Source organism: Coregonus clupeaformis, unplaced genomic scaffold, assembly GCF_020615455.1.
Source record: "Coregonus clupeaformis isolate EN_2021a unplaced genomic scaffold, ASM2061545v1 scaf0491, whole genome shotgun sequence".
Lineage (NCBI taxonomy): Eukaryota > Metazoa > Chordata > Actinopteri > Salmoniformes > Salmonidae > Coregonus > Coregonus clupeaformis.
In genome coordinates, this window is record NW_025533946.1 from 8,402 (window position 1) to 27,500 (window position 19,099).

Below are 19,099 nucleotides of genomic sequence, written 5' to 3' on the forward strand. Positions count from 1 at the left end.
ATTCTGAAAAAGGACAAGAAAGTATTATGAAAGAGTGGATTTCAAAGATGTAGGAAAATGGGGCATTTATTTGGAGACATCAAATGTACACTATATTGTTTGGTTTGTTTGGGTCAACTGACATAGAGGAGAACCCCTCCGAGATGTCTCTCTGATCTGAGCCTAAAGCCTCTCTTCTCTTTGTCAACAGTCACTCAGGATCTTCCGAGTTATGGATCAGAGGCTTTAAGGTGTTTGCATTTTCTTCCCTCCTTTAATGTGTTACATATACTGTACATCTCATGACTGCTAAACTAGATGACTAGTGCATCTGAAGTCCATAGATAGTCATGCAAACATGTTCATTTCCTTTTATGATGAAGGTAAACCTCATGAACAATGACTTCTTAGATAACACAAAAGGCTATTTATGCAGTGTGTAAAGTACTGTAAAGTTGGCCTACGATAGTACACTACACTGATATCAATCGCATCCAATTCCATTCAACCCTATCCTCCTAGAAAGTCCCACATTTGTCTAAAGGAATGTACTAAGTGGAGTGTTTTAATACAGCCTCTATTGTGATGATCTTAAGTGGACTGCACTAAAGTTACAAAAAACAGCCACCTCTCTTCAAAGGTTGTGGAGCTGGGCCATGGAGCAGAAATCTGGGACAGAGATTAACCACTGTCACTCTTGAGATATAGCGGGGGTTTTTACATGAGTAATAGAGTGGAGAGTCAAGCTGATTTACACAACACTGGGGCCAAGCGAATAGTTAAAGAAGAGGATCTCCACAACAATATTCCCTCAACGTGATAAAACACCATCAGATACATTTAGGTGACATCCGCAAAGCTGATGTTTTGATGGTGTCAGAGGTGGAACTGCATTAGAGCTGGTCAAATCCACAAGCGCATTATACTTAAAGTGAACATGACCATTGGCTGCACGGAGTCGCATTAAGAGAAATGACGTACTGGAATGTGAGATGTAATCGACACCTCGATTGATAGAAATCCTCTTTATTTAGTTGATTGATTTTTCAATTTGAGTGTAATAGAGCTCGCCACCTTGTAGTCCTAACAAACGGAAGTAAGTTACCTCTGGTTCATTCAGCCATTCCTATGGAGAAAATTTATAGGGAAAGAATAGGGTTTTGGGATGAACTCCAAAAATAAGGTCTGAGGTTAACACAGGCTTAGGAAATCTTATATGTTTTGTTCTATGAGATAATATCAGTCTGTTAACATAACCTTTGTGAATTATGAAGCCTTTATGTGCTTTTTTTTATTGCATAAATGCTTCAAAATTCACAAAAGGTGATGTTAGCTGAGGAAGATTATCTCATAGAACAAAAAGTATAAGATCTCCTAAGCCTGTGTTTACCACAGACCTTATTTTCGGCGTTTATCCAAAAACGCCATTCATTTCCCAATGGGCTTTGTCCAACGAACAATGGCGGAGTTAGTGCCTACAAAAAGACGCCATTACTATTTCTCTCTATTATTTCTATGTAGCCTACACTTTCTCATTCTGAACCTCTAACGTGAGTGGGGCAGATGTGGCTTCGTGACAATGATCGCAAGAGCAGCTGCTCACCGATTTGATGTCTCCAACCCAGTTCCACCTCCACCCCCAACATCAAAACATCAGCTATGCGGCAGTCTGCTATTGCTGGTTAACGCTTGATCTGATTGAATCTAGGCCATAATGCAGTGGGATTCAAAGTGTTAGTGGGGTTGTGGGGGAACTGCAGTGGGGTTGCCAAAAAACAACAAAAAAACAATATATATATTTCGGAAACAAGAAATGAAGAGTACAGATTATTGTATGGAACAGTATACAAACGTATTTGAGAAAGGTAATTTGAAAATAAAAAAATTATTGAGTAAATGTATTATTAAATGTATTTACTGCTTTCATTTTGATAAGAAATGAAAATGCAATTATTAAAGGTTATTTGTTGATGTAAAAATTGAAATATGTTAAGGTTGTGTGATTACATTTGAGGTGGGGTGAGGTCACGAGAAATTATTGGTGTAAAAAAATGGGGTCCCCAGAAATTCTGGCGGAAGAAATGCGGTCCCCGCTGATAAAGTTTGAATTCCACTGCCTTAATGTTTTATAACTAACTGTAGTTCATTTTGAAATTGTACCAAGCTTTTTTGTTTGTTGTTTGCACAGAGTGTATTTATGTGGATGTCGAATGATAAAAAAATCACAACTTAAAGTGGATATTTTTTTCTTGTTTGAAAACAACAATAGTAGATTAAAAGTGTATTTTTTCTAAGTGCAGGGAGAGTGCATAGCTGAATTAAGATAAATAGTCCTGAGCAACAGTGAGTTTGAGAGAAAACACGTTTATGTTTATCTGCGTCTCCTGTTTCACTCAGAAGCCAAGGAATTTGAAAAGAATCTGCGCAGAGATAAAGAAAGCAGCGGATGTTAGCTACAGTCAAAGAGTTCTGTTTTGTTATCATAACTATTTTTATTCTGAGACCAGGCCAGTATGATCCTCCTCTGGTAACTCGTGTCAGGTGACTTACAAGGGGTCACGACCTGGTCAGGTTACGGTCTGGTCAGTGGGTCTCAGGAGCGCGGTTGATCAGCCCTGTTAGTGAAGGCGAAAGTAACTCAACACTGGCCCCTGAGCCAACACAGCTGCCCAGGCAGTCTGCACACTGCGAGAGGGCTTTAATACAGAACTCAATGGGAAAAATAACAACAACAACAACAGAATCAGTATATATACTGTATAAAAACAGTAAGAACAATACAGTTTAAACGGATGGGAACAGATCTTAATGTACTTATAATACACTTCAGAGTAAAAAAAACAGATAAGTGATTTATGATATACACACTTTAAAAAAGCATTTCCTGGATCATTCGAAGTAGGTCTAGTCTAAACTATAATAGTTAAGTCACATTTTTCCACGGCAAGGATATTTTAGAAAATGCAATCCACGGTCCAGTATTATTATTTATATCATTTAATATCACAACTTCTTGGCCACATTGCCAGTGTGCCCGATACATCTTTTTTTAAACTCACAGCCCCAAAATCCACTGTCAAAGTGAAACAATATTTACAGACAACATCACAGACAAAAGCGGATATACTGTAGCTTTATGTTTCAACTACCTGGTGCAGATCAAATCAGAAGTACAGGGAAGTGGACTGAACGATAGTGATGATGAAGATACTGTTTGACCAATGTCAAAAATATCAGTCTTTCCAGAAATCATTCCAGAGAAAGATTTTAATTCACAAAAGTATGATCAAATAAATTAGTCTGTAATACTTCAACTGAGAAATGGGCACAAAAGTTATACACATCTATACAACACCAACAAGAGACAGAAACTATTTGGTTTCCTCATTAAATATGTCTTACTAAAATAACCAGAGCTTATGAACAGAGGACTGTCCCTAGGTGGCGCTGTTTGGAGAACTGTCCGTTGGTGAGGCTGTACAGTAACATGCAGATGAACAAGATTGTCGGCCTCCTGCTCTGCTGCGGCTCCCCAGTGCGAGCTGGAGGATTCAGTCTCATTTAGGCAGGGTGTTTGAGAGCAGTGACGCCAGCGAGGCTGGCTGAGATCTGGCTCAGATGGCCAGCTGGAGCTTGGTCAGGTTCCTCTGGTGCATGTTGTGGTGACGAACCAGCTCATCGGACCTGGCAAACTTCTTCTGACAGTTGGGCCATCTGCAGTTAAATGGCTTCTCACCTAGGAGAGTGAGAGGGAGAGAGAGTGCTGTTAGGGAGTATCTGGTTTAAACCTAACTGAAGGGGAGGAAGAGATGAATGAATTGCCTATTATCATTTTAGATCACTTTCAATAACAGGTCACTGACTTAACCTATTTTCATCGAGTATGATAACATACTGTAGATTAGTTGAAATACTATACCACCAAAGCCTTGAGATCTACCGACCGACTGTTCATGAAAAAGTGAAGTAGCTAGCTAAGTAATAAGCAGATAAGAGATAAGTGGATGTGGAAAAATAAAAGTTTACGCACTTGTTTTACCTGTATGAGTCCGGGTGTGGGTCTTAAGGTGGTCAGACCGTGAGAACTTTCTCTGACATGTCTCGCACTGGAACGGTTTAACCCCTAGGCACACACACACACACACACACACACACAGAGAGAGACAGAGTAGAGCAGAGGCCAGGAGAGAAGCCGTTCCAAAGGGAGACCGAGCTATAGCGTTCTATTTACAATACAGAGGGCAGAGAGATGGAGGGAGCTTGAGTAGAGAAGAGGAAAAGAGAGGAAAGGAATGAGAAAAAGAAACAGTGGGATAGAGAGAGGGCAAACCTGTGTGTCGCCGCTGGTGTCTCTTCAGCTGGTCTGACCTGGAGAACCTTCGTCCACAGTCGGTAAAGTCACACTGGTAGGGCTTCTCACCTGGAGGGAGGGCACAGGGTAACACAGAGAGGGCTTTGGTACAGCAAGACCTGGATCACTGATACACTGGTTTGTTAGTCTAATGAGCTTGATCTATGGTTACCCTGGCTCTTACCTGTGTGTTTCCTGCTGTGCATCTGTAGGTGGGACAGCTTGAAGTATCGTTTGTTGCAGCCAGGATATGTACACATGAACGGCCTCTTCTCACTGGTCTCTGAGCGAACAATGGTGGGGGCGATACCTGGCACCCGTCGGACATCCTGTTGACGGGGTGCATGCACACACACACACACACACACACACACACACACACACACACACACACACACACACACGCACGCACACGCACGCACACACACACACACACACACACACACACACACACACACACACACACACACACACACACACACACACACACACACAGTGAGCGATGGTACAGGTTTAGAACCACGACAATCATACAAAGAGATAACAGTAACTAAGCTATCCACTAGCCTAATCCAGCAAAAGGTAACTCTAAAATAATAACCCATTTTAAAAAAGGCAAAAGAAGTGTGATTATTTCACTAAGGGGGGCTTCATTATACTGGAATTAGCCGTAAAATGATTGGTCAAATTTACTCCATGCCACTGATTTACTCTCTAAAGCCATTAGTCATGGACGTTAGGCAGACCCCATCTCAGTTGTCCGTGCCCCCCTGTGCTCCCCTCTCTTCCCCCTCCCTCCCTCCCTGTCAGACCCTAATACCCATCTGCTGTTCATTAGCAGGCGCTTAGTGTAATGGGCTCTGTGGGCACCGGCGCTCTAATAAATAGTGTTAGCAGCCTATTGATAAGTAAATTACTTCAGTGTTTTATGGCACTACCGTATGCCTGCCTTGTCCGTTATCTAGATTCCCCACTTCATGGAGAGGGCAACTCAACGTTGGGATTGTCAAATAAAAGGCTTTCTGAGCACCAAGTGTCCACGTACAACTTGAACATGACTTTCAAAAAATCTACACTGAGTATACCAAACATTAGGAACACCATATTTTGCCCTCAGAACAGCCTCAATTCATTAGGGTATGGACTCTACAAGAATTCCACAGGGATGCTAGCCCATGTTGACTCCAATGCTTCCCACAGTTGTGTCAAGTTGGCGGGTTGGCCTTTGGGTGGTGGACCATTCTTGATACACACAGGAAACTATTGAGCTGTTGCCCATTTACCCTCTGAATGGCACACATACACAATCCATGTCTCAATTGTCTCAAGGCTTAAAAATCCCTTTTTAACCTGTCTCCTCCCCTTCATCTATACTGATTGAAGTGGATTTAACAAGTGACATCAATAAGGAATCATAGCTTTCACCTGGATTCACCTGGTCACTCTATGTCATGGAAGGAGAAGGTGTTCTTAATGTTTTGTCTACTCAGTGTACTTTTGCATACTTATGTGATTAAGTAGACTTATGTGATTCATTTTGTGAATGAGGTTTTCCTGAATTAATTTCACTTGAGAACAATGAGAAGGGATAAAGAGAGGGCCGGAGTACCAAAAGTCACATTTTCAATGAGAATAGGTCTGGAGAATGTCTGTTCTCTGTGCTTTAAAGCTGTTGACTGACATTAATTAAGATCTAATGATTTATTAACATGGGCCTGCGTATGGAAACTGTATCTTTATTGCTAATGGATTTCTTGAAAGTGATTCCTCTTCCCTTTTCATCCTGAGATGCCTTTTAAATGTCTCAACTGTTCTGGCAGAGGCCTGCTTCCCCTCGCATAGTCTGCTCATTGCGTCAGGCTCTTTTCTCCCCTCTCTCTCTCTCTCTCTCTCTCTCTCTCTCTCTCTCTCTCTCTCTCTCTCTCTCTCTCTCTCTCTCTCTCTCTCTCTCTCTCTCTTCTACTCTCTCTCTCTCTCTCTCTCTACTTTCTCTTTCTCTCTCTCTCTCTCTCTCTCTCTCTCTCTCTCTCTCTCTCTCTCTCTCTCTCTCTCTCTCTCTCTCTCTCTCTCTCTCTCTCCTACTCTCTCTCTCTCTCTCCTACTCTCTCTCTCTCTCTCTCTCTCCCTCCTGTACTGCATCTCTCTAGCCCACCTCCTCCTCTTCTGCCACCTCCGACCTTGTGCTGGCATTTAGGGAGTGTGTGTTTGTGTGTGTGTGTGTGTGTGTGTGTGTGTGTGTGTGTGTTCTTGCGAGAGAGTGTGTGTCTGTGCTCCATATCTCGACCTTGGCCCTGATCACATAAGGAAAGATGTGTATGGAGAGAGGAATCAGAGTGTGTGACCTGGGTGTGAACTCAGAAGCCGTGAGAGGAGAGAACTGACCTGTATGCCTCTGAATACGCCATGGGTGTGGATGCGGTACTGGGTGCTGCAGCTATATACCATGGGAGTGTTGGGGTCACTCTCATAGCCCGAAGCATGGCTGTCCACAGGGAGAAAGACAAAACAGCATTTTTAGTGAGGAAATATGTGACCCTTTCCTATTTTGTCTGCCAAATTACAATTCACATAAAAGCTGTTCAAGAGCATTCAGCAGTTTTAGGAGCGATGAAAAGTCAGGAAATTGTAGGATGTTGTGTAGGATGAATGGCTATTATCTTCACGCCATTAAATGTACTGTAAAATGTTGCCGTAAACGGTCACTCCTGAAATATAGTTGTTGAAAAGGGTCTCCCACTACTAAATAAAGGTTGGCGTTTAAGCGTTCTCCACTTATCTACAGTGCCTTTGGAAAGTACTCAGACCCCTTGACTTGACTTTTTCCATATTTTGTTACATTACAGCTTTATTCTTAAATGTATTAAATAGTTTTTTCCCCTCATCAATCTACACACAATACCCCATAATGACAAAGCAAAAACAGGTTTTTAGACATTTCTGCAAAAAAAACACGGAAATATCACATTTACATAAGTATTCAGACCCTTTACTCAGTACTTTGTTGAAGCACCTTTGGCAGAGATTACAGCATCGAGTCTTCTGGGGTATGACGGTACATGCTTGGCACACCTGTATTTGGGGAGTTTCTCCCATTCTTCTCTGCAGATCCTCTCAAGCTCTGTCAGGGTGGATGGGGAGCGTTGCTGCACAGCTATTTTCAAATTTCTCCAGAGATGTTCGATCGGGTTCAAGTCTGGGTTCTGGCTGGGCTACTCAAGGACATTCAGAGACTTGTCCCGAAGCCTCTCCTGCGTTGTCTTGGCTGTTTGCTTAGGGTCATTGTCCTGTTGGAAGGTGAACCTTCTCCACCAGTCTGAGGTCCTGAGCGCTCTGGAGCAGGTTTTCATCAAGGATCTCTCTGTACTTAGCTCCATTCTTTTTTCCCTCGATCCTGACTAGTCTCCCAGTTCCTGTCGCTGAAAAACATCCCCACAGAATGATGCTGCCACCACCATGCTTCACCGTAGGGATGGTGCCAGGTTTCCTCCAGACGTGACGCTTGGCATTCAGGCCAAATAGTTAAATCTTAGTTTCATCAGACCAGAGAATCTTGTTTCTCAAGGTCTGAGAATCTTTAGGTGCCTTTTGGCAAACTCCAAGCGGGCTGTCATGTGCCTTTTACTGAGGAGTGGCTTCCATCTGGCCATTCTACCATAAAGGCCTGATTGGTAGAGTGATGCAGAGATGGTTGTCCTTCTGGTTCTCCCATCTCCACAGAGGAACTCTAGAGCTCTGTCAGAGTGACCATCAGGTTCTTGGTCACCTCCCTGACCAAGGCCCTTCACCCCCAATTGCTCAGTTTGGCCGGGCGGCCAGCTCTAGGAAGAGTCTTGGTGGTTTCAAACATCTTCCATTTAAGAATGATGGAGGCCATTGTGTTCTTGGGGACCTTCAATGATGCAGACATTTTTTGGTACCCTTCCCCAGATCTGTGCCTCGACACGATCCTGTCTTGGAGCTCTACGGACAATTCCTTCGACCTCATGGCTTGGTTTTTGCTCTGACATGCACTGTCAACTGTGGGACCTTATATAGACAGGTGTGTGCCTTTCCAAATCATGTCCAATCAATTGAATTTACCACAGGTGGACTCCAATCAAGTTGTAGAAACATCTCAAGGATGATCAATGGAAACAGGCTCAATTTCGAGTCTCATAGCAAAGGGGCTGAATACTTATGTATAAGGTATTTCTGTTTTGTTTTTTATAAATGTGCAAACATTTCTATAAACCTGTTTTCGCTTTGTCATTATGGGGTATTGTGTGTAGATTGCTGAGGATTATTATTTTTTAAATCCATTTTAGAATAAGGCTGTAACGTAACAAAATGTGGAAAAAGTCAAGGGGTCTGAATACTTTCCGAAGGCATTGTATGTAAGCCAGTTCAGCAACGTTGCATTGGCATTGTATTTCAATAGCATGCACAGCAGGTAAAAGCTCCCAATAAATAAATGCAAAGAAATCACCAGCTATAACTTGTCTTGACATAGGGGCAAATTGCTCAACGGGTCACAGCGCAGTATATTCACCTAAAGCATCCAAAGTGGAACTCGGAGGAAAGACTAATGGTTAACTTCCTGTCATTCCCAGATTTATTCATATGGCTAGGCGGTAAACTGGCCTCTCTGTCTAACCCTGGATTAACACACGATCAAGCTGCGTACTACCTTAGTTTTCTTCCATAAATAAGGCCTGTTTTAGTAAGACGACCTGCCAAACCTTGTTGTCACCCACAAACTGCTCTCAATCAAATAGGCGTACAGGATAAGGACATAGCACAAAAAGACAATGATCCATTGTAGTATATGCAGAAATATGAAACATAGTTCAGGTATTGTATGCTATCCAGCCATTGTGTACTAACCTACTTAATTTATGAGATTAAAAATAATTAAATTTAGAAATGGCAATTTTTGCTGAAAACTTATTAACACCTCAAAAGATGAAGGTAGCCTCCAAAAGTATTCATTAAAGTTGGTTCAGTTACATACACTGTAGCTACAGCATTTCAAGACAGCTAAGGGTCACATCTAGTTTCATAATAACCAGATGGCAATACCGTTATTTTACTAGTCTTACAAGTCTGTAATTTTTGTATTTCATGGAAGGAGGGGGTTGTATCCTGTACAGTTAAATTATGAATGCATGGTTGAGAGGGCATAAAGCTGTTCTTGTCTCTACTCTTCCAAGGATAGCCGGAGTCGGGACAGTGCAAGCTGCACACTGCAATAAATCTCCCCACAGTTCATTCATTCACTCATTCATTGTGGAGCTAAACACCTCACGTTAATGTATGCAGCCAGGGCCTGGGGAGAGAGACAGGGCTGGGGAGGGAGACGGGGGAGTGGTGGCGTTTATCTGGAAGAGGCACATGCATACTTTGGCGTGAGTCCCTGGAGATGAGACTCCAAGTCTGATTTTCCGCAGCCTAAGCACCACAGTCCCTCTCATTTAGCAGCAGATTAATCATTCAGTCACCCCGGCCTTTGCTGGCTTTTTGGGGGAGGTGGTGGAAGGGTCAGATCCTCCCCTCCAGTCTAACTGAGCCCTGGCTCTGGATCCCTGGCTGGAGTATCCCAGGGGGAAACTGTCCCATTGTGTACTGATCCACTTCCACTACTCCCCAGTGCAGAGCCCTTCCCCTCCATTACATGTCCCACTGTGGTCAAGGCTGATGCCCCACACAGGAAAATTATAGCAGGATACATTTCACAGGACAGACAAAACAGAGAGGCTAATTTAACATGCACACGATCCCCGGTGAAAACAGACAGAAACAGAGAGGGGGTTCGGGAGGAGTTGGAAAGGGAGTTAGAAAAAGAGGGCCACTGAAAATTACAAGAAAGCAAGAATGAAAGAGGATATTTTCATTACAGCACTAAAGCAAGAGAAAAAGTGATGTTTCCCCCTCAACTAGAAATAGCCCTCTGAAACGATCCTAGACTCACAATCATGGCTTGTCACCAGAGTCCTTTAACATATCAGGGTCACACACAGGCATGGAAAACATCCTAAATCACCGTTACAGGCAAAACCTAACTTTCTAAGATAAAATAAAAAACAACCCGTATGTGACATCTGTGCCATACATTCCAGCTGAGATAAATAATCACTGCTGGGATTAAAAAAAAAAAATAAATATAAAAAAATAAAAGTGGAATTTTTCCTCGGGCAAGGATGTCCAGTGGTGGCACCACTGTTTTCAGTGTAGACAAGCACCACAAGAGAGTCAGAGGATTATACAATTTGGCCCCATCTATACAATTTAATCCTGAGTAACAGCTCATGAATACGCCTCACAATGAGGATCCTCCCACACTAACACCAACTGGGTGATGTGTTAATTATAGCCCTCCATCACTCAGACCCAAATAGCCATCCGTTATTAAGTGTCAGACTCCAGGACCATTAGTTAACCTACCAGGTGATTTCCCAAACACATACTTTAGATTTATTGGGACAGTAACCGAAAGGTCGCTAATTCAAATCCCAGAGCTGACTAGGTGAAAAATATGTTGATGTGCCCTTGAGCAAGGCACTTAACCCTAATTGCTCCTGTAAGTCGCTCTGGAAAAGAGGGTCCGCTAAATGACTAAAATGTAAATGTAAATCACTGCCGACCCTGACATCACGTATGTTTATCATACTACAGGAACAGCTCACTGCGCTGGGAGGCTCTGGTGCCTGGCACCCTGCACATTGACTGTAACGGCCTACACTCTGTTTGATGCTTACAGTATCTACATACAGTAGGGGAGAGTGGGATATGTTGAGCCTTTTTTACATTCAGCATCACTCGGTCAAGGGGTATATGGTATTCGTTCTAACAAAGATATCTACACATATTTCAGGATGTTGTGTATCCCTAGAAATAATCAAAATTCATGTAAACATAACAGTTTTCAAATATAGCTTGTCCAAAAAAATGTGGTCTCTTGGCACAATTTACGGGGTCAATTGAGCATAGAGCCAGGATAAGCATAGAGACATGCATATTATCCATAAAACTGACAAAATGTCATCATCATTTGTATGGGGTATATTGATTAGCCATTGGCTCAACTTGCCCCTTGCCAAATAGCACAATTTACCCCAAAGCAACCATTTTTACTATATTAGCCCAAACAGCTACAAGGATGCACGTTAATGCTAGGTTTAAGACCTCATATTGTAGCTTACGAAGACCCAACTGTCTTAAAATGATCTACTTTGGTTTAGATACAAGCATCATGAAACCTATAACACAATAAATTAATTGTTTTTTGGACCTAACTTGCTTACCACTTTTCCATGTGGTTTATTCCTTCACAGACTCCATGAAATGATGACATCTTCCTAAATATTTGGTCACATGATTAATTTTGTGTATGGTTTTCTAGAAACAAGTGGTGGCTCAACGTAACCCAGTAGAATTGGACTTTTTAGGCTGTAGTCTTTTAGTTCAAATCAATTCAGCAATTTGGATGACAGAAAGTGTCACAGTTCTGCCCTGAGGGTTAAAGGATGAAGAAGGGTGTGTCCATTATTAGTACACTGTCAACTTTCTCTAAACCATTACTGTACATGGTAGGTCAAATCCTCTATGACAAGCTCTATACATACCTGAGACTTTCATGTCTTGATATAATAACTAAATGTTTGGGTATTTTGGTTTAAGTTGTTGTTTTTTGGGACACCAGTCTTCATCCTCTACACCAGCGCTTCCCAAATAAAAAAATGTCCTGGCTCCCTGGCTCTTAGCTTGATAAGTGGACTTATTTTAATTGAATGTACTTCCAAATCATTAAAAAGTGCATAACTGCAGTCTCACTGTATAAATACAGCGCTGTTGGTACCAGGCATTTGATTAGAGAGCGGCTTAGCAGTTTGAATTGAGGATTCCCAGCCCCTTCCCTTCCCCAAAAGATATCAGCCAGATATCAGGAGGAGCAGAACTTGAAGAATGGGCATCCAGCCCATGTATCCAGTCTGACTAACACACTCCCACTATCTACTATTCTCTTATTTTGTATCTTTATGTTCCCTTGAGCTGAAAACAAAATGTTAAAGCTATTCAAGGAATGCAAGCTAAATTTGTGCCGTCTCAAGACCAGTGAGTTAACAGTTTTGCGAGGTTACAATGGGGTTTTCTCCACTCAGAGGACAGTGAGCTACATATTAGGAGGAATTCAACATTGGTCTAAGACTGGAAGGCAGTAGTGGATTACACCGTTTATCTTGGCCTGCTGAGCTCTGCTCCCATTTTCTGTCTTGACAACTGTTATGAATTTATCTGGATATGTTCCTCATCCATACCATCTACACAGTGAATTGAAGTATTTTTTGCGCAAGACAACTAACTTGTAAATATAACAGAGTTAATGTGCTTTTATAGTATACTATTCTTTGTCATGAAGGACTGCGGTGGATTTAGTCCAATGGAAAGTTTTGAGAGTACAAAGTTGACAAATGGCTGTATTTTGATCATTTCCTGACTGAAAATCAGGATATTCTCCTTCTGTCCAACTTCCTGTCACTGTTACTTTACTTCCTCTAGCTACTGGGCGTGCTCAATGGCAGCGTGACTTTTCTACATTTCATTTTAGAACCACAATGTTGATGATTATTGTCTTAGCAGACAATCTGGCTGATGGCAGCACAACCTTGGCCAGACAAGACTACTATAAAGGTGAGCATCCTGTACAGATTGTCCTAGCCACCTTTAACAAGACTATAGTCACTACCAATAGGATTCCTTAGTACGATTTCTGCCTGTCAGACTGCAGCTTTGTAACATTAGATGATTGTTGAGTACAGGTGATTGATAGGCCTATACGAGTGGGGCTTACGTGACTGATAGGGGTGGGGCTAAGTTGAGTGGCAGGGATGTGATGTCAGGTAAGGGAAAGTTAAGCTACTGTAGTGGGGTGGCTCCAGCGCCTACCTGTTGTAAGGGTTCCTCAGCAGTAGGGCTTGGCTGCCTGCACAGCTGTCTGATGGGGTGTGACATCCATACACGGGTGGAGGGACAGGATACTGCTGCTCGCCTACATAAACAGACACATTAAACCGTTACTGTTCATCTCAATTATCACCCACCAACTGAACACGTTACAGATTGAGACTTGAAATAGTATCATGGGACAGTCCCAAGGATAAAAGACAGCTTCACAACTGCACTGGAAGTGAGTTCCCCGATTCATAGCTAACATGGCACTTTATTTCTCTCGACAACCTAGACGCACAACTATGAGAGAGTAACAATAGTAAAAATGGTTGTTTGAAGGTTAATTCTCTGGGCGTGAACAAACAAAATGTTTCAAATGAAGCACTTTGCTGTTCTACGAGTGACGTGGGTATTCGTCATAGAAAGAAGGATCACATTAGCTATAAAGCTTTCGGGGAACTCTGGTGGAACGGATCCTCCTCTGAGAAAAACTATCCTGAAATGGAAATTGTGAAAGAAACCTGTGAACTGTGGCCGAATATACACATATATACCCTCTTTCTCCTCTCTCCTCTCTCTCTTCTCTCTTCTCTCTTCTCTTCTCTTCTCTCTCACCTCTCTCTCTTCTCTCTCTTCTCTCTCTCCTCTCTTCTCTCTCTCTTCTCTCTTCTCTTCTCTCTCTCCTCTCTCTTCTCTCTCTTCTCTCCTCTCTCTCCCTCTCTCTCCTCTCTCCTCTCTCTTCTCTCTCTCTTCTCTCTCTCTTCTCTCTCTTCTCTCTCTCTTCTCTCTCTCTTCTCTCTTCTCCGCTCTCCTCTCTCTTCTCTTTCTTCTTCTTTGAAGCCATAAGGCACACTGACTCTTTTTGCTTTTTCAAAGTGCAAATGAAGGATCTCTGCTTTTCCTCTGCCTCCACGTATGAATGGGTCCCAGGGTAGTTTTAAACATTCCAAAAACCTTGTATCGCTGTTTCTTACAGTTATCATTTCCATAAAGAGAGTCCGAAATGTACAACATCACAGTAATAAAATCAACAACACACACATCCAGCTGTTTACTAACAAAAGGGCCATGGGTGAAGAAAAGGACCATGAAAAACCCAAGATGCTATTGATTTAGGACACTGACGTGAAGGTCACTGTAAGACTTAACCTCACAGTGACTTTAAGATGGAGGCCACTCCCTAGGTGAGGAGTACGGAGTTCACAATACACATGTGTTTACACACATACAGTACCAGTCAAAAGTTTGGACACACCTACTCATTCCAGAGTTTTTCTTTATTTTTACTATTTTCTACATTGTAGAATAATAGTGAAGACAGCAAAACTAAGAAATAACACATATGGAATCATGTAGTAACCAAAAAAGTGTTAAACAAATCAAAATATATTTGAGATTTGAGATTCTTCAAAGTAGCCACCATTTGCCTTGATGACAGCTTTGCACACTCTTGGCATTATCTCAACCAGCTTTATGAGGTAGTCTCCTGGAATTCATTTCAATTAACAGGTGTGCCTTGTTAAAAGATAATTTGTGGAATGTATTTGAGCCAATCAGTTGTGTTGTGACAAGGTAGGGGTGGTATACATTTGGTAAAAGACCAAGTCCATATTATGGCAAGAACAGCTCAAATAAGCAAAGAGAAACGACAGTCTATCATTACTTTAAGACATGAAGGTCAGTCAATATGGAACATTTCAAGAACTTTGAAAGTTTCTTCAAGTGCAGTCGCAAAAACCATTAAGCGCTATGATGAAACTGTCTCTCATGAGGAACGCCACAGGAAAGGAAGAACCAGAGTTACCTCTGCTGCAGAGGATAAGTTCATTAGAGTTAACTGCACCTCAGATTGCAGCCCAAATAAATGCTTCACAGAGTTCAAGGAACAGACACATCTCAACATCAACTGTTCAGAGGAGACTTTGTGAATCAGGCCTTCATGGTTGAATTGCTGCAAAGAAACCACTACTAAAGGATACCAATCAGAAGAATAGACTTGCTTTGGGCCAAGAAACACGAGCAATGGACATTAGACCGGTGGAAATCTGTCCAAATTTGAGATTTTTGGTTCCAACCGCTGTGTCTTTGTGAGGCGCATAGTAGGTGACCGGATGATCTTTGCACGTGTGGTTCCCACCGTGAAGCATGGAGGAGGAGGTGTGATGGTGTGGGGGTGCTTTTCTGGTGACACTGTCTGTAATTTATTTAGAATTCAAGGCACACTTAGCATTCTGCAGCGATACACCATCCCATCTGGTTTGCGCTTGGTGGGACTATCATTTGCTTTTCAACAGGACAATTACCCAAAACACACCTCCAGGCTGTGTAAGGGCTATTTGACCAAGAAGGAGAGTGATGGAGTGCTGCATGAGATGACCTGGCCTCCACAATCACCCGACCTCAACCCAATTGAGATGGTTGAGTTGGACCGCAGAGTGAAGGAAAAGCAGCCAACAAGTGCTCAGCATATGTGGGAACTCCTTCAAGACTGTTGGAAAAGCATTCCAGGTGAAGCTGGTTGAGAGAATGCCAAGAGTGTGCAAAGCTGTTATCAAGGCAAAGTTTTTAACTTTTTTGGTTACTACATGATTCCATATGTGTTATTTCAAAGTTTTGATGTCTTCACTATTATTCTACAATGTAGAAAATAGTAAAAATAAAGAAAAACCCTGGAATGAGTAGGTGTGTCCAAACTTTTGACTGGTACTGTATATACTTGCATGAATGCTCGCACACACGCACACACACACTCACACACCCACACACACACACACACACACACACACACACACACACACACACGCACACGCACACACAAGCAGGAATCTAGGTGAGAATATTTTGATGTTTACCCATACTGGTCTGCTGAGCGAGGGAGTCTTCGTGTTTAAAGGAGTGGTTGGGGAACTGGGAAGAGTGGTGTGTGGGAGTGTGACCGTAATTTGTGGCGCCATCGAAAGCACTGTAACCTGTAAAGACAAAGAAGAATGGTTTAGAAAAACTAAATGAATAATTTCAAGGTTTCAGACCATGGAAAGTAGGTACAAAGGTGTTTACATGTTAAAAGTTACTGTGTACATTCTGAGTTAGCTCATCTGTTAACATTCAGCACTTTAACCCTTTGTTCTGAATGGGTAGGTAAATTACATTCCTCTTTCCCTCCTCAAACCTCAGTTGCCCCTGCGTTGGGGTGAGAGTGAAAGCGTCCAGAGTGAAAACAAACTGTGGCAAGACACTGGAGGGCTGACACCAGGTTCAGGGCTTAATCATGCCTATGTCTGACCCAGGGTGGGGCACCAGTTCATCAATCACACACCAGCCAACACCGACGCAATTAATTACACACCACAGCAACTTTCACCAGCGCCCCAGCAGGGTTTACTCAAAACTCATTAAAGAGCTCTATTTGTCTTCCACTCATCTCTGTCTAACTGACTGAGGAGAGGAGGACAGGACTGATCCCCATAACAGTAGGCCTACATAGGGCTGGGTAGCCTCCTGGGCTGGTCTGGGTCACAGTGGGCATAGTGAAGGGCACTGCCCAGGCAGTTTGTGTGGTAGTGTCCTCACCTTAAACCAGTCTGCTTTACGCACTGCAGTGGAGTGGGATGTTAAGAAATACCAAATGCACATACGAGGTGACCAGAATTTTCTTCCATATATATATATATATATATATATATATATATATATATATATATATATATTTATCATGCGCTGAATGTTAATTGTAATACTTTATTTGATGGTCTGCTTATTAACTTTTGCTAAAAATATTATGAATAATTCACAAGCCATTTATTACGAGGACCAGTACTCAAATGTAAATCACTGAACAACAGACGTATTACTTATTACTTACAGTATAGTATCTATGTAATAATACAATATAAAGAGTTTTTGCTGACTTCCAAAGAGTTAAAATATTACAGAATTGTGAATAGTCAACCCATAACCTAATCAATAGTCAGACGCAAAGCATCTAATTCTATAAATTAGTGCCTTCATCAATAACAACTAATTTCACAGTGACTCTATAGATATTAATCAACTTCAGAATCTGTATTTTCCCAGTAGTTTCATTTAGATAATTGTCTTTTTTTTTATTGTTCATTTTGAAAAAGCAGGCCTAGAATTAGCCTACAAATCTTGAAATAAAATGTCAATAAATATTGTTATGCTTTTACAAATTATTACAGAATTTCCATGGATAATTTTTTTTTAAACCAGTATGGTAAATCAAGGGAAGTCAATTATAAAATTGTGCTACAGCTGGAAAATCAGAATGAAACTTAAAAACAATACTTTAATTAAAAAAACTAAACATAACAAAAAGGGTTCTGAAGGGTAATAAAATCCATTGAAGGGTAATGCAAATATTTGCAGTTTTTAATCATTCTGTACAAGGAAAGTCCCTACTATAATTCATTAACTATTCTTTTTCTGATCTTCCATTCAAGTAAACTTCACACACACACACACACACACACACACACACACACACACACACACACACACACACACACACGGAATTACACAAGTACAAGTACACTTTTATGACACAGACACTAATACACACATAATACCTGTCCTCACACTAACTCGTTTTGACTGTCTTGTTTCGCATGGTAACTGTAAACAGAGCATGAATCCAGTGGATATTCACTCAGTGACCATCATTGTATTAGTATCTAGTGAAAGTGACCCACATGAGCCTGAGCCATGCTTGTTTGCACCGCTTGGCCAGGCACAGAAGGGGTGTGATAAGTGGGTTGAAGGTTGGATGAGCCCTTTGATACTGATGTTATTTCTAATGAATCCTCCATTAAAAGTGTGGACTGATGACATGTGGTGTGTGAGCACTGGTGACCCCAACAGCCCTAAAGAGAAATCCCAGAGCTTGACTACAAATAGCTCAGGTCAAAGTGAAACCGAGGCATAATAATCATTAAAAAAATTACTTGGAAATCAGGAGCCTTCAGATAAACGTTTACTGATTTAAGGAATTATACTGAGATTAGTTCATGTTAATTTACCACAAGTTCAAAAATAATTACAGTTTCTGTCATCACTGAGCCTTTTCCCATTCATTTGTATTAACCTTCAACCGCAGGACTATTAAACATTTGTATTTGAGACTGAACATTCAGTTGTAATACAACCACAAGTCCACAATAAAGGCAAAGTTTGGCAACGGTATGATCAGCTTAACTATAACACAGCTGCTATTAGAATTTCAGAGATCAAATTGTACATCAATTTGTGATGAAAATAATCTATTCTGTTTGAAAAATGTTTTGTTAAAATTGCACATTCAGTTAAAAGCAATGTCAGTAATGCATAATATAATTCATAATGAAATTGACTGACTACAGTGGAATATACTAATGATAAATCATTTAAACAGTACAAAGTTCAGTGAGTGGCATTAAATAGTATTTGTTATATATATAATGCACTAATTATAAACTCACTAAATCAATCATAAGTTTGTGAAAGTTGTGATAAGGTAATAAAGAAAATACTATAGTAAATGCAGAGATTTTCTAAATTGTAAACTAATGTCAACACATTTTCATTGTACTGTGCTGGCAAGAAGATCAGTTAGTATCTGACATATACAATAGCATAATAAAACACAAGTTTCACTTAAACAAACTGAATCCTTGAAATTATGAATTTATTTACTGTTCATAGGACCTTTTTTCCAGGTGTATCTATCATTAATTTGTTTGTTTATTGATCATGAACTAATGTACATCACCAGAGTTAGCAAAAAAACTGTAGGCAGGGAAAATAGTCAAATCATAATAAAAGCATAAAATCGCAATAACTGTACAAAAT

The 19,099-nt window shown here is 41.2% G+C and overlaps 1 protein-coding gene across 2 annotated transcripts in view; it reads right to left on the reverse strand.

Moving 5' to 3' along the window:
• Positions 1 to 2,721: 2,721 nt before the first annotated feature.
• Positions 2,722 to 19,099, reverse strand: part of LOC121576909 (Wilms tumor protein homolog) — a 17,297-nt gene continuing 919 nt past the window's right edge. Inside the window, exons 2-8 of one of the 2 annotated variants that reach the window (XM_041890492.2) lie at positions 16,108 to 16,224; positions 13,253 to 13,355; positions 6,713 to 6,812; positions 4,515 to 4,659; positions 4,310 to 4,399; positions 4,019 to 4,102; positions 2,722 to 3,715 (exon numbers count right to left, since the gene is read on the reverse strand). In XM_041890492.2, the coding sequence (XP_041746426.1) occupies positions 3,594 to 3,715; positions 4,019 to 4,102; positions 4,310 to 4,399; positions 4,515 to 4,659; positions 6,713 to 6,812; positions 13,253 to 13,355; positions 16,108 to 16,224 (761 nt within the window). In that variant the 3' untranslated portion in view covers positions 2,722 to 3,593. Of the gene's footprint in view, positions 3,716 to 4,009; positions 4,103 to 4,309; positions 4,400 to 4,514; positions 4,660 to 6,712; positions 6,813 to 13,252; positions 13,356 to 16,107; positions 16,225 to 19,099 lie in introns of both variants that reach the window. The other variant, XM_041890491.2, reaches the window with a different exon arrangement.